We start from the raw sequence: 16,541 nt of genomic DNA on the forward strand, positions 1-16,541 counted from the left end.
CATTATATGGGATTAGAATATGCTAAATTTTACACATTGTATAGGTTACACTAACGTGACGTTAAGGCGGTTCGTTTATCTATTATACTTGATGTACGTTTTTTTTTGGGGGGGGGGTAATGAAAGTGTTCCAACACGCGACATTAATTTCTTGGCGACCTAATACTTTGTTTTACTTCACAGATTTTAGAGTAAAGAATTTTCCAGTCCAGACAGTCAGCCTTACACAAACATGCTTCGCATAAGTACAGAATTTCCCAGTCCAGACAACCAGCCTTACACAAACATGCTTCGCACAAATAAGGAATTTCCACGTCTAAAAGCACAAAACTGATAAATTATATATTAAGTTGCTCTAAGACTTCAACATAGACATTAAAACAACATATGTCTGCCACGCTATTACGTCCACCGTAATAACCATAACTTTCGTTTCACTTTGCTATACTTGAAAATAATGTTATTTTACATTAAGAAGCATGACTATGATAATGATACGCCTAAGCGTTTCACCTTCATCAGTACATCTTTATGTTAATATTAGTCTTGTTTGACATCACAGAGAAAACGTGAAGTTACGATGAGAAACCATGTGATCACTGCCAAGCGACTTCCACTATCTCCTTTGTACTAGCCATAATAAGAGTCTAACGGGAGCAGTTTCTTATCATAAGTCATAAGTTCAGTTGGAAGCAATATTTTTATATCAAGTTTCTAGATACTTACAACAGTGATTATTCTGCATTTTCAACGCTTAAACAACGAGATATAAAGAGGGTGAAGTAGTGATAAAAAACGCAAAAACGTAAAAATGCCCATAAAACGCCTCAAAACGAAAAATACAAAATTGAAAATTTGTATGTACCCCGCATGTACCTAATGAACCTCCATACTAATTTTGGTTAAGATCCATCCACACCTTGCGAAGTAATTACATGGATATTCAACAGACAGTTACATAGATACATTTTTTAAAAACAAACACGAAACCAGTAGCTTTTTTCAAGTTTACCAAACGCCACTACACATATGACCCCAAGGACATTTTGTATGGTAATATTATTTACAACAGTATCTTTTTGTTTTGTTTTCTTTACACAGGTATAAGTTCAAAGTTTTATTTATTTAAAAAAATATATTCTTCAGTTTGAATGAATCAATGTTAAGTTAGTTTTAGACATAAAGTTAATTGCAGTTTGTATGCATGGTCAACATTTAAATGAGTACTTTAGCGCCAATCAAGGGTCGAACTCTTACACCATCGTGGATGATAATATTTTCTACTTTGAAACACATACACAGTTAAAAGTCTAACAAGTGAAGTAACATCATATCTCTTTAATTTAAGTACTTGTATTAAGCAAGAAGTGTTTCTCACAAAAAGACATCAATTTTATACATTTCCAAATAGAAAATATATTAAATATTCTATAAGTAACATGCGTTTAAATATGTAAAATATGTTGTTCCTGTTTTCATCTTTTTCGCCATTGCATGTATCCATAATATTTTTGCATTCATCCACTCTGCTTTTATTTGTAAATTTCTGATCAATTATAGAATTATTTTATTTAACAGATATACTTTTATTCCAGTTTGCCAGCAGATAGAGCAAGGCATTTCTACACTAATAGCGCCAACACGAGAGTCCATCTACGACACCTTCGCTTCTTACACCAACACTTTCCACATGCCTTTTGTAAGTCCTGCATTCCCTCAGTTGTCTACTGAAAGACCAAGTCGTTTTGGTGTTAGTATGAGACCAAATTACATTCGAGCCATCGTCGATGTTATCAGACATTACAAATGGAAACATATCATTTATTTGTATGATTCAGATGATGGTAAGTCATTGATTTGGATTAGAAGAGTGAACAATTTTAATTCGAAATTTGAAATCAAATGTAATAATTTAAAGTTCTAATAGTCAGCAAAATGTGATGACATAATTATGTAAATATGTCTCGGTTATTTTCTACTAACTATTTAATATTTTGTATTTAATTTTTTTTAAATCATGCAAACAACTTCATTTTCACATAAATTACAACACTAAGGAGCATCCATAGTGATTACTTATATCATGTAAATGTCAGGTAACTTATAGCATGTAGGTAATTTATGTCATGTCACTATGTCATGCAAATTGTAAATGTCAGATAACTTATTTAAATGCCAAGTAACTTATGTGATGTAAATGTCAAATAACTTGTTTCAGTTAAGTATAGCCCATAAATGTCACGTAATTTATTTCAGATATGTATATGTCAGATGATTTATTTCAGTTAAGTATGTCATGTAAATGTCAGGTATCTTATGTCAGGTAAGACTCACGGATACAACGTATGTCTTTTGCACTGATTTAACCATTAGGTAGAACTTGTAAATGTTTAGATAATGAAATATGGAGATGTCACAGCTCAAGCATTTCGTGACTAGTACTCTCTAAAAGCAGCAATTTGAACTTGAAGGGAATCTTTGGTTGGTTATAACCAATTTTTCTTTCTCGAATAGTAGTCACTTTTGTGTCGATAATTTTTCAGCCAAGAACTAAACCATCCACGTTAAGGATACACATAAGATATGGCTTCTAAGCATTTTTAACGTGTCTCCTTCTCCTCAATGACATAGCAAAGTATTGTAATGAGAAAGACTGGTTTTGTTGGACGACTATCAAAATACTGCTTTTTGGCACTTACGTTACAGTGAATAAATGTAATAGGCTTAACTTAATGCGAATGTCGTCGAATATCACAAATCAGTATGTGTACAAAAATGGTCAAATTCCCGGAGAGAACTGAGAAATAGGTTAAATATTGCTGCAAAAGACAGAAAGGCTGAAAACGCAAGGCGTTGCAAGTATGGAAGAAACAAATAACACCAGGATCAAAGCTACGATGAAAGAATACTTTATCTTCCATTCTCATACCACACATATATATTCAGTAAAACTGTATATCAATCTAAACTTAGGAGCAGATATAGGTTCTTCAACCAACAGAGTCCCATATCATAACCACTGTTTTAATTGGTTGTTAAAGAAGAAGCCTTTTTTTTTTTTCAATTTGTGCAATTTAAATGATATTTCATACAAGAATACCTTAGCTAAATTTCAACGTAGCAACAAAACCATCTATTAACAATTACAATTAGTTATTGTCGTGGTAACATTGTTTTTATATTTTTTAGTTTGATAGATGGATATTTTTTTATTAAAATAATCAAAGCAATTTTTACAAGTATAAAACACAAACATTATTACAGCAAAATTAAACATATTCTTTACTGTCCTATTAGAAATAACCATTATACCCACTTAATACTATATGTATAGATAAATATTATGCAGTCATATATTTAAAATGTACAGAAGATGACGCTTTTGATTGTCATTTAATAAATAAAGTCGCGATTTCTTTCATCCCTAAAAACAACCTCAAAACCGGTTTGGTTTGAATTTCGCGCAAAGCTACTTAAGGGCTATTTACGCTAACCGTCCCTAATTTAGCAGTGAAAAACTAGAAGGAAGGCAGCTAAACCTTAAAACACGAAAAATAAAATAGTTAGGTCCATAATAGTAAGCTTCCAGACGCTCAATGCAAAAAAAATCGAATATTTATTTTCTAAAAACAAGAACTATTATCATATTTAAAGTACATTTTGGGAGGATAATTTGGTAATATTTTGAAACGATAGCGACATAGAATATTTAATTTACAGAAATTAAGAAAAGAAAACTTGAGCACAAGCAGCACTTTCGAGCAAGATCATCATTAAGGTTTGTTTGTTTGTACTATGGATTTCTCACAAAGCTACTCGAGAGTTATCTGCGCTAACCGTCCCTAATTTTAATGATAGACTAGAGGGCATGATACAACTAGTCAACACCACCCACCACCAACTCTTGGTTACTCTTTTACCAACAAATAGTGGGATTGATCATGACATTATAACGCCCCCACGACTGAAAGGGAGAGCATGTTTGGTGGTACGGGGGATTCGAACCCGTGACTCTCAGATTGCGAGTCAAGCGTCCTAACCACCTGGCCATGCTGGGCCACCTCAAACCGCTAAAGCAAAATGTTAAATTGATAATTTTTAGATTCTTTTGTTGAAGCGAACTATTATTTTGCAAAATTTGATGCAATTCAACAAGTTACTCATTCATACATACAACATATAACCTAATAATCTTTAAAGTTGTTTAAGAATATATAATCTAGAAACTCACAATATACATATCATAAAAATGCTATTGTAAAGGCAGAAATTTCACAATACTTTCTATTTGTAATAAACCATCAACATTCTGGATGCAAGTTGTTGTTTTTTTTAGTTCTATTTCGCCATTTTCTTTAGCCCACATATAATCTAATAAAATCTGTCATTTCAGTTTTTAATGATGTTACATTCTATTGTCTCTTTACTTGTCTTAAGATACAGAATTTGTTGGTTTTTGTTGTTGTTTTGTATTTCACACAAATAACTGTATATGGTGCTTGCCTCAGATAATAATAAAGTTACATAACTTAATTAATTTAGAATTATTATATTTTTTTGTATGAGTATAAAAATCAATAATCATACAATTCACATGTGTCCCCCTGTGGTTCAGAAGTCAGTTTACAGACCTACAATGTGTAGGTTTGCACCAAAAACAACAATTTATATGTTTTTCCTAAAGTAGTTAAGCATAATTGAAAAATCATGTTTAATAAAGTTCATTTACAACACAGCTAAAACGCATATTCCAGTTATTGGTTGGTTTGTAGTTAAGCACAAAGCTACACAATGGGCTATCTGTGCTCTGCCCACCACGGGTATCGAAACCTGGTTTCTAGCGTTGTAAAGCCGCAGACTTACCGCTGTGTCACTGGGGGGCGTACCAGTTATTACCAATCAATGTGTTGTAATACGGACACAATTTGTTTTCAATTAATTTATATGCTTTAACCATAGTGGGGACGGTAATGCGTAAGTCTCCACTGTATTTCACGTTGTTTTGGCTAGTTTTACACATATTGTTTTCCCTATGACTTTTCATAAGTTAAAGAAAATAGTCAATGAACACGATATTTACCTTTCTCTTTATCATTCTGACGTACAAGGTTTTAGTGGCTGTGTTGTTACCGGTAAACCTTGAACAAGTATATTACCTTATTCATTGTTTGTTCCATTCTCACTGTTACTGGTTAATCCGACAAGATTAACAATGTGTTTTAACTGTGTTGTAATCACAGTCACTAATCGCTTCAAACGTTCTCCATTTCCATCATTCTGTAAGTGTGATGGCTAGATTAACTTAAATGTTTTCTGTATACTTCTTTGCTTGCTTGCAATGTCTTTCACTATCGCATCTATGAGGAAGGTCTGAAAGAACTTCGTATGATTCAAACTAAACAATATAAAAATCAGGAACCAGTCCAAACAATTAGATAAATTAACACCCCTACATCCTATTTTTTCCCAGTTAGAACAAATATCTAGTACCAAAAAATCTGTATTAATAGCTTTAAAGAACAAAAATTGTAAAATAAGTCAAAATTCAAATGAAATAAATTTTGTAATTATATATTTTATTAGAGATTATATTCAGAAGGAATGTTAAACCAACATAACGACTGTCTCTTTGAAGACTTCCTGATTTTCCCAAAAAGTACGGAAGAGTGAGTCTCTAGATGTTCCCTTAACGCTTATAGAAATAACTGCTGCTTGCTAATCATTAGCGAATAATAAGTCCCCTGGAACTGATGGCCTAACGCTTGAGTGGTTAGTAAAATTTTGGCCTTATATTGGTAATTCTCAGCGTTAGGCTTTTAATGAATCTCTAGAGACTGGTGAATGTTGTAGTAGCATGATAAAGTAAATACCTAAAAAGAGATTTTTGACAGATTTAAAAATTGGCGACTGGTGTCACTTCTATCCACTGACTATAAGGTATTTTCTAAAACCATCAACCTGTTTTGAGTCATTTGATTCAGGGTATTCACACTTATTCTTTTAAAGATCAATGCATTTATGATAATTTACATGTTATGCCTGATATAATAAATTTCACAAATAACGAATGCTTAGCCACTGTAAAATTTAGATCTAAAAAGCATTTGGCAGCGTTAACAATAACTGCTTAAGATAGAAAAAGAAGTTGATTTAGCAGGAAAATTATAAGAGCGGCTGATACAACGTATAAAACTACCGTATTTTATGTAGTTCACGGATTTGTTACAACTTCAACTATTCGTTTCAAAAGAAGTGTACGACATTAATAAAGGACGTGTTTTTTCGTTCGTGTTAGCTATGGAAACCTATTCTTCATAATTTAAGAAAGAAAATCATTTCTTTAGACAAACATCAATTTTTATTGATAATCAAGGTCTGATTTGGTCTTCTTAACCTGACGATATAGATATTTACATGAGACAGAAGACTAAATTTGATGTCATTGAAAACACAATAAAGAAATCTGAAGTATATTCTATATCAAAGTCTAATGAAGAAATGTCTTCGTTTACGATCTGTTGCACAGAAAATAAATTAGCTTATAGATGCATGATCGAAAGTCGTAATAAAAGTAGTTTGAGTTTGTTTAAGAAATTCTCTAATATGTGTTCGAAGAAATTGGGATGAGCTAAAAGAAACATACTCTAAGCGTATTACAGTTTTGTAACGTTTTCAACCCTTTTTACCATGAAAACTAAAAATGATAAATCTTAAACAAATTATCATCAGTAGTATATGGCACAAATTTCAGGTGATAAATAATTTCCAAGTTTCTTTCATACAATTTGTTTGGAGAAAAGTTTAATAGGTAACTAGAAACACCCTGACTTTACCTTTCCTAGAAGGTAGATTTATTCTTATATCTCTGACTGACAAAAGTAACCATTTATAAGATTCGGCATATCGAACATGTATTATATAAACCAGTTCCTCCATTCAAATCAACATTTGAAGGAATATTTTAATGGGCACTTCAGTGTCTCGATTTCCTCATGGTTCTTTTAACGAATCACATGGAACCACTACACAAGTTAAGAATGTTTTATAGCTGTGCTTTAAAAAAATAGTTTAGTGTCAATATAAGAAGAAAAATTGAAAAATATTTTGTATGAACACTTCTTAAAGAATTTATTTCTTGAATTCTTACATACTAGATAATACAGGACATTCATTTTGTTACTTTGTCATGGTTGATAAATAGTGTGATAACGGTGTCAGATAGATAGATAGATAGAGATTAGTACGACACTAACATCTGGAGATGTTTAATTAAGAATTGTATTTTGGTTCTTAGATCTCGTAGTATCATTACTTTAATTTCTATTTCAGTCACCGCTTTTATAAAATGTCTTATGCACAAGCAATGGCTTCAATCTTCCGAGACTTTCAAAAGAACCATCAAATGGAACCATGCAGCGCAGTTTTCCTAAGGCATAACTTACTGTATACTGCTACGTATACATATCCATACAGCCTTTGTTGGTGCATAACAGTGTTTCTATATCTAAACAGAGATAACAGCGGGTAAGACTAGTGCAGTTTCGATAGGAAAGAGCCTACAGTCAGCGGTTGGTCGGCTTTCAGATTCAAACCCAGGAGGTGGCACGTTCAGATAATAAATGTCTCCAACTTTATTGACCTCCTTAATGAAATTCTAGCTCATGTTTAAATGTTTCAATCTCAGCTGATTCTGACGCCCAGAAGGAGTTTGAAAAGAGAAACATGGACAAATTTGTAGTCCCAACTGTCTTACTCACTTGTGTGCGACTTCAGCTTTTATACTGTAATAAATAAAACACAGTCTTCACTGAACACATCTTAAACAAAAGAACCGTATAAATTAATTTTAAAGTGGTCCAAAACCATTGTTTATAACCATAAAAGACTCCAGTTGAAGTTTTAATTAAAAATAATAATAAAAGAAACGGATGTGTCTTTTTGTTCTGCCCCCCCCCCCCAGTGGCACAGCGGTGTGTCTGCCGACTTACAACGCTAGAAACCGGGTTTCGATACCCGTGGTGGGCAGAACACTGTGTAACTTTGTGCTTAATTCCAAACAAACGAACTTTTTGCTCAGTATTTTGACATTTTAAATATAATTAAGGTTAAAAAAAGTGAAGACAGAAAGTAGATATACTTCGTTTGATGAACAAGTGGAGATGGAAATTTACCATACGCTTCTTATTCTCTTTTCCTTTACTCAGAAAGAAAATTCATGAGTAATTTATCATCCTGAATTGCTGAAGGCCATATTTCCTCCAAAGCTGTGAACTGTATTATATAGAATTAAATGTCATTTCAAATATAATTAAGGTCTACAAAGTGAGGACAGAAAGTAGATATACCTCGTCTGATGAACAAGTGAATATGGAAATTTACCATACGCTTCTTATTCTCTATTTCCTTTACTCAGAAAAATATAAGAAAGAAAATTCATTAGTAATTTATAATCATGAAATGCTGAAGGCAATATTTTTACTCGAAAACTATGAACTATATTATATAGAATTATGCAGGAGGTTTCTTAGCCGAGAAATTAATAAATACGCATCTAAATGCGTGTGTGAATGGTTTGTATAAGGGTTTGTTTATTGTTTTTATAGCGCAAAGCTACACAATGGACTATCTGCGTTCTGTCCATCGATGTAGTCCAACCCCGGATTTTAGCGTTGTAAGTCATTGAACTTACCGCTGGCCCACAGGAGGACGTGTGCAAGGGAGAGATGTTTGTGTGTACAAACAGTTACTATGAATTACCATTAAAATATATACGCATCTTTTAGAAGGACTAGAATTTCAAAAACTTCAGTTAATCTGGAAGTTAACCACTAGGTGACTTGTATCTTGTATTATGCTACCTATGAAACATGTTAATACATTTATTGTTTTATGTAGCAACTCTAGATCTCTTAGCCGTTGCAGACCAAAGAAACGACTGAATTAAATCTCAATATTCTGCCATATCTCTCAAATTGCACTTTTAATTAACATAACAACAACAACACATAATTTATTCTTCCCTCGCTGGCTCGGGGTGTTTATTGACCATTTTCCCTAAAACGATACAAATAAATGTAAATCAACCTGTGGTAGAAGTTATGCTTAGACAGCACATAGCGTTATTTGTGACTTCAATTTATTTTATTTCTTTAAAAATCAACAAAAACGTGTAAGTTACAATAATGACAAGAATAAGTTCTGAGACCTAGATGGGCGAACCGTTATTATTTTAGATTTTATGTGGGTCTTAATAAGTAGTGAATTATATATGAACTGTGTGAAAACTATGTGACAAACCGTTTAGAAATGAATATTTTAAATAAATGTAATGTTACACTACTAAAGCTGTTGTGTTTTAAATTAAAAATAACTGTCATTATTAGCTTCTGTGCTTCAAATGTTTAGTTGGGATTTTTGTTGAACGTTCTTTTCATTATGGAACTTATCTCTTTACTAAGGGTCAGTATAACGATTTGAAACTCCTCCTACGAACTCAAAGCGAGAGAGCTTTTAGTGTCAATTTTGAACCTATCACATGGACATGTTGTAATACGAGATAAACAAGATAAACGATTTGTCTTTCTTCTATTTTCGCGCCTTTATCTACTCTATATTGATTTTTAATTTCGGCTGTTCGACTTCTGACTCGAACGATGTGAGATATTTGAGTGTTTTTACTCCCACCTGGATCAAATATTGAGAAGACTGGATTGAGTGAAGCAAACATATTTCAGTAATGCCAGGTTGGGATTACAGCATGTCATCTTCAGCTAACTCATCATTCTTCTCACGTAGGAAAAGGATGCATATAAAACCATCAAATATAATCCGCAGAGAAAATTTCAATTTCTCATAAGTTTTTTATTTTTTTATTTTCCTTTACATTTTCCGAACAGACAGTTAACGAATATTTGTCATAAATTTCAGTCTTTTCCTCTATAATTCCACTACTTCGTAAACGTACATGCTCACTAGTAAAATTATAAGAGTGTTTATAAGAATATTAGTGTTACACGTACTGGTAAACTGTGTAGATCTAAATACCAAACATCTGGCTTTCTCCTATGCCTTATAAGCAATAATACACGCCATTATTTAAGTTAGTTTCAACAAGTATTTTAGGAAAAAAAATATTTCATTCTTATAGGTAATAACTTATGCCCTTTTAAGAGTTTTTAGTTTGACCAAGTATTTTATGAAACTTATTTGCCGTTGAATTATAATGTGAGTTTAGACTTTAGAACTAACCTATATTTTCCAAATTTGGCCAGGCCACGTAAGACATTATTTTGGTGACTTATAAGTATCATTAACTGATGATTTAGTACATTCTAGTCATCATAAATTTTGTTGTTGTTGTTTGTTTTGTTTTTTTATGCACTGCGTGGATAACAACATTAGTATTTCTACTCAGTTTGTTATACCAATTTATCTTCATTGTGTATATGTTACCTTTAGCTCAGTTTTGGTTTGTTTGTAATTATGCACAAAGCTACACAATGGGTTACCTGTGCTCTGACCACCACGGGTATCGAAACCCAGTTTCTAGCAGACATGCCGCTGTGCCACTGGGTGAATTCTTTAATGAACAATAAATTGGATTTTATACATTTTCACAGTAATGAAATTGCTTTCATTGGTAACATAAGACAATTGAAAATTCATCTTTACTTTTACTCTGAATTTATACAGGTTATGCCCAAATAATTTTTCCATGTTTATGTAAAGGTGTTTTCCAACAATGCTCACTAATCCTATCAGGAAGCTTACTTCCAGAGACAATTGTTGAGTTGTTTATTAAATATTCTCTTGATTTCTTTGTACCACGCAATATATATCTAATTCCTACCTAATACTAACAAAGAAATTACACGTCATTTCCTCCTAATTCAATAGTTGCCTTCCTACGTCTTATGGATATTTCTGATATTGAAACATATTGTTTTTACTTATACGGAAATCAGTAGATTTTATTTAAAATCTAGAAGAAAATGTACGTTTGAAAGTAAGTTCTTCTTTGAAAACATTTAACATATCACTTTTTATCCTTTTTTATGTTTTATTTACTTAATTTATATATATATGGCGCTCTTATTTAAGGTATACCTTTATAAATTGTCTAAGCATACTTTATGTTAACTTTCCAAAAATAAAATCACGACTTTTAATTTGTAACCCAACAACCAGAAACTAATATAAGTCTTCTTCGAACTTAAATCAGCCGTGCAACTTTCGGAATGTTTGGAACAAGATTATAAGTTGCGGGCTCTGGCGGTTTACTATTCTACGCACGAAGCGGATGATGTAAAGATTGTCTTACTGCCGTAGTAGAGGGAAATAACATTTCAGAGGGAACGTGGGAAGCAAATTGAATTTTAAGAGACATCATTCGCTGCATGCGATTGAAGTGACTCATTTTCGTACGTGCTATGATTATTATTGCATGACATACATTCAAAAAGAATGAAAAAAAAACAGAAATAGAACAGGATATTTGTTGATTAGAAGAGTTTGTGTATGGTTGAATTCTAAATATGTAAGAAAATTGAACGAACAGCATGTGTGTGCGTATATAAAAATATGTATTATTAGTCCTTCTGTCAATATCAACTACTTTTGTTGAATTCCATAATTAGAAAAACATTGTTTTGCAAACACAATATATATCACAGAACAAATCAGTGTACGATATTTAATCTGAGTTAAAAGATGAAATTCCTTATTCTATAAAAGTGTATAAAGATTGATTTAATTCACAAATCAATGTAAAGACTTTGGAGAAACAGTAAGTATCTTTAGTTTACGTGATTTTCATTACAGATGCTAGGCCTATAGATTTTAGTACTATGTTTTCAATATTTATAAAGTTACACTACGCGAAATCTCAGTACTCTTTTTATTTGTTTTAAGTATTGGGGAAACGAAAAATATTACTTATTTTTAAGTACCCAACACACACCTATATTTATTTGTCTCAACTGCATTCAATGTTCAATAATAACTTACAATTTTAAACTATAATATAGCTTTGCAGTACAAAACGTTTTTGTTTTATTATCATACGACATACAATAACGTTCCAACTCAAAGCTCTGAGACTCCGTCACAATTGAATATTGTTTCAATATTTAAAACGTCAACAAAATACTCAAGAAAGTTTATTAAGCCTTTTTCGGTAATAATTATTATTAACTATCATCTATTTCACTTCACTGGTAAATTAATTTTAACGTCTCATTTAAAACGTGTTTTTAAAAAGAAGACCTTTGTATAGAAATCGAAGTGTCATCCCTCTCTAGAAATAGGCAAGATCAGTCTACTAAGTTCGAATTCTGCTATGTTTACACCATCTAAAATACTCTTGAAATACATTTTCCTACTTTAAGGCTGTTCATTGATTTACGCAGTCGGATACGCACTTCTGAATTAAACCAGATTTTTGTCTTCCTAGACGATCACTGCAAGATCCAATAAATTGGCCCATCAAAACAACTTAATAAAAACTCGGTGTTAAATTTTGATCGAAAAAGTTGTGTGAGATCTGTGAGTATGTGTTCTGTTCAAGAAGTAGTATATTTTCTAGTTCAATAATATTATCACACTAGCGTGTGACTGCATAATTAGGGCAAACTCCTAATTGATTATAAATCTTCTTTTAAAAGTGATTATCTTGATATCTTTTTTGAAATATGGTACTTGTAGCTATGTTTATTTTCGATATTTTTCAAAATCTCTATTACACTTTTATGGCTCGTGCGATGACAACCTATACATTGATGTTAATGTAAAATCTTAGGTTATCAATATTTTTGCTGCTGAAGTAACGAAAACAATAATGCAATGAAATTCACTGGTTGAATCTGGAGGTTTCTAGATACCATTAAAATCAATTTTATATTATCTTCGAGTGCTAAGTTTAAATGTTTTAATATAAAACATTATATTCCTTATAGTAGTGACATCTAGTGTTCTACGTTTCAAGTATTGAATTATTAAAAGGACTATTAGGTTCACCTGGTAGGTTATCATTTATTGCCATGAAAGAAACAAAAGATTTGCTCTTGTGAAATATTTCTGATATTCTACACATCACTGGAAACATTTAAGTCAATAATTCCAATATTAAAGTTTCCCTATCGAAATTATAAGAGCTCTGGTAAACCTGGTAGAACATCCGAATATGATTTGATTATCGGGTTTTTCTAATCATCGTAGAGAGATCTATATCATTAGCTGTATACTGTAGCGTAGTGAATAACACTCCTTCGTGCCAGTTTCTGAGATTTCTTTCAATATTTTAACGCAAATACAATTATACGACAACGTTCGAAATTTCAACATTTAAAGTTTCAAGAAATAAGTGTTTGACATATCTATTACACTCATTGTTACAATATTACCCATAAGAAGCTCATTTTGGAACATAAGAAAATTAAATAAACAATATTTAGTAGATCTCGTTTAACCTGAATTATTGACAACATCGATCAGGCATACGCACCAGTCCTTTCATGAAATTTACTCACGATATTCAAAAAGCATGCATGATCAACAGAAAAATAAGGATCGGAAAATAACTCCAATAACCCTATAAGCGCTTTCGGAAAGTAAATTTTCCTTATCAGAGGTATGTGGTAAATGAAAGTATGTTGATCTGTTATGTTATCTAATCGTTGTACCCGAGAGGGTACATTACACGTTTCTAAAAATATGGACTAAATTGTGTAATAGCACTGCGTGCGTATGTTTGTGTGATAGGAAACAAAGAAAAAAGTAGCTTATAAATTAAAAGGACTTAGAAGAATATGTGTTTGTGCAAGGCGTAATGGTTGATTGTGCCAATTTCTTATCGTTTTATGAGGTTATCATACATTATTTTCCTTCGCTTTTACTGTACAGGCTACCAAAAGTTGTCGTAGATTAGTGACATAGCTTTTCTATTTTTCAAACTTAACTTCAAATGGATTAGTATTTGGACTTTTTGGCTGGTATATCATAAGTTTTATATCATCAATTCTTTTTTTTCTCTAAATAAGTCTTCTTCAGCCTCTCATTATTGTTTCTTATGAATTACGCGCAAAGCTACACGAGGGCTATTTGCGCTAGCCGTCCCTAATTTAGCAGTGTAAGACTAGGGGGAAAACAGCTATTCATCACCACCCACCGCCAACTCTTGGGCTTCTCTTTTACCAACGAATAGTTGGATTGACCGTCACATTATAACGCCCCCACGGCTGAAAGGGCGAGCATGTGTGGTGTGACGGGGATTCGAACCCGCCACCCGCAGATTGCAGGTCGAGCGCCCTAATCACCTGGCCATGCCGGGCCGCCTATCATTATATTTTGGATTATCATCCTCCTACAATTCAAAGCCAAGTCTAACTTAATGTCTTGCACTGGATATTACCTGATGAACGATAACATGCTATAGTGTACTTTCTTCTTAATACTACTATTCTTCACAATATCTTCTACTTCTGCTCTGCTGCACAGAAACATTTCTTATCGTGTAGCTAATTTCTGATTAGAGAGAGCTGTCTGAGGTGGTCTTTGTGGCAAATGCGTAAACATTTTCACAACATATTTTAGTTCACGGTTAACTAAGCCTACCAAATTGTTGTTATTCAGATAAAATCAACACCGAATGTCCGAAAAACTAGTAATTCGTAATATACTGTTGTTTTGTTTCTCATAGTCACGTTTGTCTTCTTTAAAATGTACACGATAATGACACCAATTCTAAATTTATCGCAAATACGTTTCTTACTAATTTTGTAAAAATTAGGTTCTTCGTGGTGTTAAGAGCTCCAATAGCTTTCACGAGAAACATAGCTCTGCTTCTAGAGTTGTATAGGTAAGCCATGTTTAATGTTATTTTATTCATCAAATCTATACAAGTTAAAACAAAAGAAAAACTCGTTCACACTCTTTGCTTGATGTAATGAATCTGATGCTCGACACTAGGCGATTTTCCTGTTAGGTGTGCCTGGTTTAGGATGTGAGATAATGCATTCCAAGCTTTAGAAATGAAAACCAAGACACGGAGGAGTTGTAAAGGGAGGAATTTTATGAATATCAGAATTAAACCCTGCGATGTTAGAGACTGATCTGTGTTAAAAGATTTTTTGCGGTTCAAAAACTAGTGAGTAAAATATTTTAATACTTTTCTTCCTTAACTCCCCTATTATAGCATAAACAGTTTAATCATAAGCTTTCTTTTCTTTTATTCATCTAGATCAAGAAAGTGTAATGAATTGAAGAATACATTTTTAATCTATTACGCGCCCTAACGGACATATTTACAACGTTTTCCAAGCAACGTCTAATACACATAAATATAGACATACTATGTAATGTATGTGTAATGCTTCGTTCTCTTTTATTGGGAATTTGCATTTTAAGAATGCACAATACTTATAATAAAATCTCTGATCTTTTGAGTTTCAATATTTTTATTAGTAGTATTCCCAGGAATATAAACAATATCAATTTTTATAAGTTGGTCATTTGAAAATTGTTTTATGTCTGGATACTGTCTTGGTGAAATGATACAGGTATGAAGAATGTGATAATAGTTATGAGTGAAAATTTCACAAACCACCGTTTGTTAATGCTAAAGTACATTTGTTATATTCAAAACAAAATTTGCCTTAAAAATGAAATATATCACGACCAGTTTGGTATGGTTTGGATCAATTAGAGTAGATTTGAAAACATTGTCGAAGCTAATAATTTCCTCTAATTTTAATCATCTTGACAAAACTATTGTAAAAAAAATCATATCGTCTTCGTCAAAAACAAGATCATTTAATTTCTCGATATTAGGATGAGACTAAGAAAAAGTGTTAATTTTAGAGAGAGTGTATTCTATAAACTGGTTAGTTTGTGTTTCCTATTTGACATATAAACTTTCTTAACTAGTAAAGTGTAACACCAACAGTAAAATTATCATTATCAACTTGCTGGCGAGACACGAACACCTTAGTGAAGTTGTTGTGTTTCTTCATTACCAGATTGGAACGTCAATGTTGTACCAAAGGACATTGAGTCGCTATCATCAGCTAAATACATTATATAATGGGTCAGCTTACTAAAAAACTATCCGTTTAGGTTTGATATATGAACATATAATATATCAAAGTTTCAAATTAAACGAGTTCGGAATAGTATATCTCATACAAAAACTAACTTTCAGTACAAATGCTTATATATATATATATATATATGTGTGTGTGTGTGTGTTAAACTATATACATTTTCTGTGTTAAGGCAAGTGAGCAACGATATGATTAGGTATAAAACTATTTCAATATAAACGATTTTTTCCATAGTCTTTCCTGGCTTTACTTCATCAATATCTTAACATTTTTTTTTCGATTTAAGATATATAGTTTTTCTTCGTACAAGTCATTTGTACCTAATTTTTGTAAGGTTACTTAATTAAGGGCAATATTATTTGACCAACTTTTTCATTTAAGCTTTACCCAAAAGAAAGACATCAACACTTAAAAAAAAACAATGAAAATTGTTTGCAGTTAGAC

General features: G+C 32.1%; 1 protein-coding gene across 3 annotated transcripts in view; it reads left to right on the forward strand.

Moving 5' to 3' along the window:
• Positions 1-16,541, forward strand: part of LOC106458488 (glutamate receptor 1-like) — a 134,272-nt gene that overhangs the window by 72,283 nt on the left and 45,448 nt on the right. For all 3 annotated transcript variants that reach the window (XM_022384721.1, XM_022384720.1, XM_022384722.1), the window contains exon 3: positions 1,596-1,844. In XM_022384721.1, coding sequence (XP_022240429.1) covers positions 1,596-1,844 — 249 coding nt within the window. The remainder of the gene's footprint in view (positions 1-1,595; positions 1,845-16,541) is intronic.

Source organism: Limulus polyphemus, unplaced genomic scaffold, assembly GCF_000517525.1.
Source record: "Limulus polyphemus unplaced genomic scaffold, Limulus_polyphemus-2.1.2 Scaffold473, whole genome shotgun sequence".
Taxonomy (NCBI): Eukaryota; Metazoa; Arthropoda; class Merostomata; order Xiphosura; family Limulidae; genus Limulus; species Limulus polyphemus.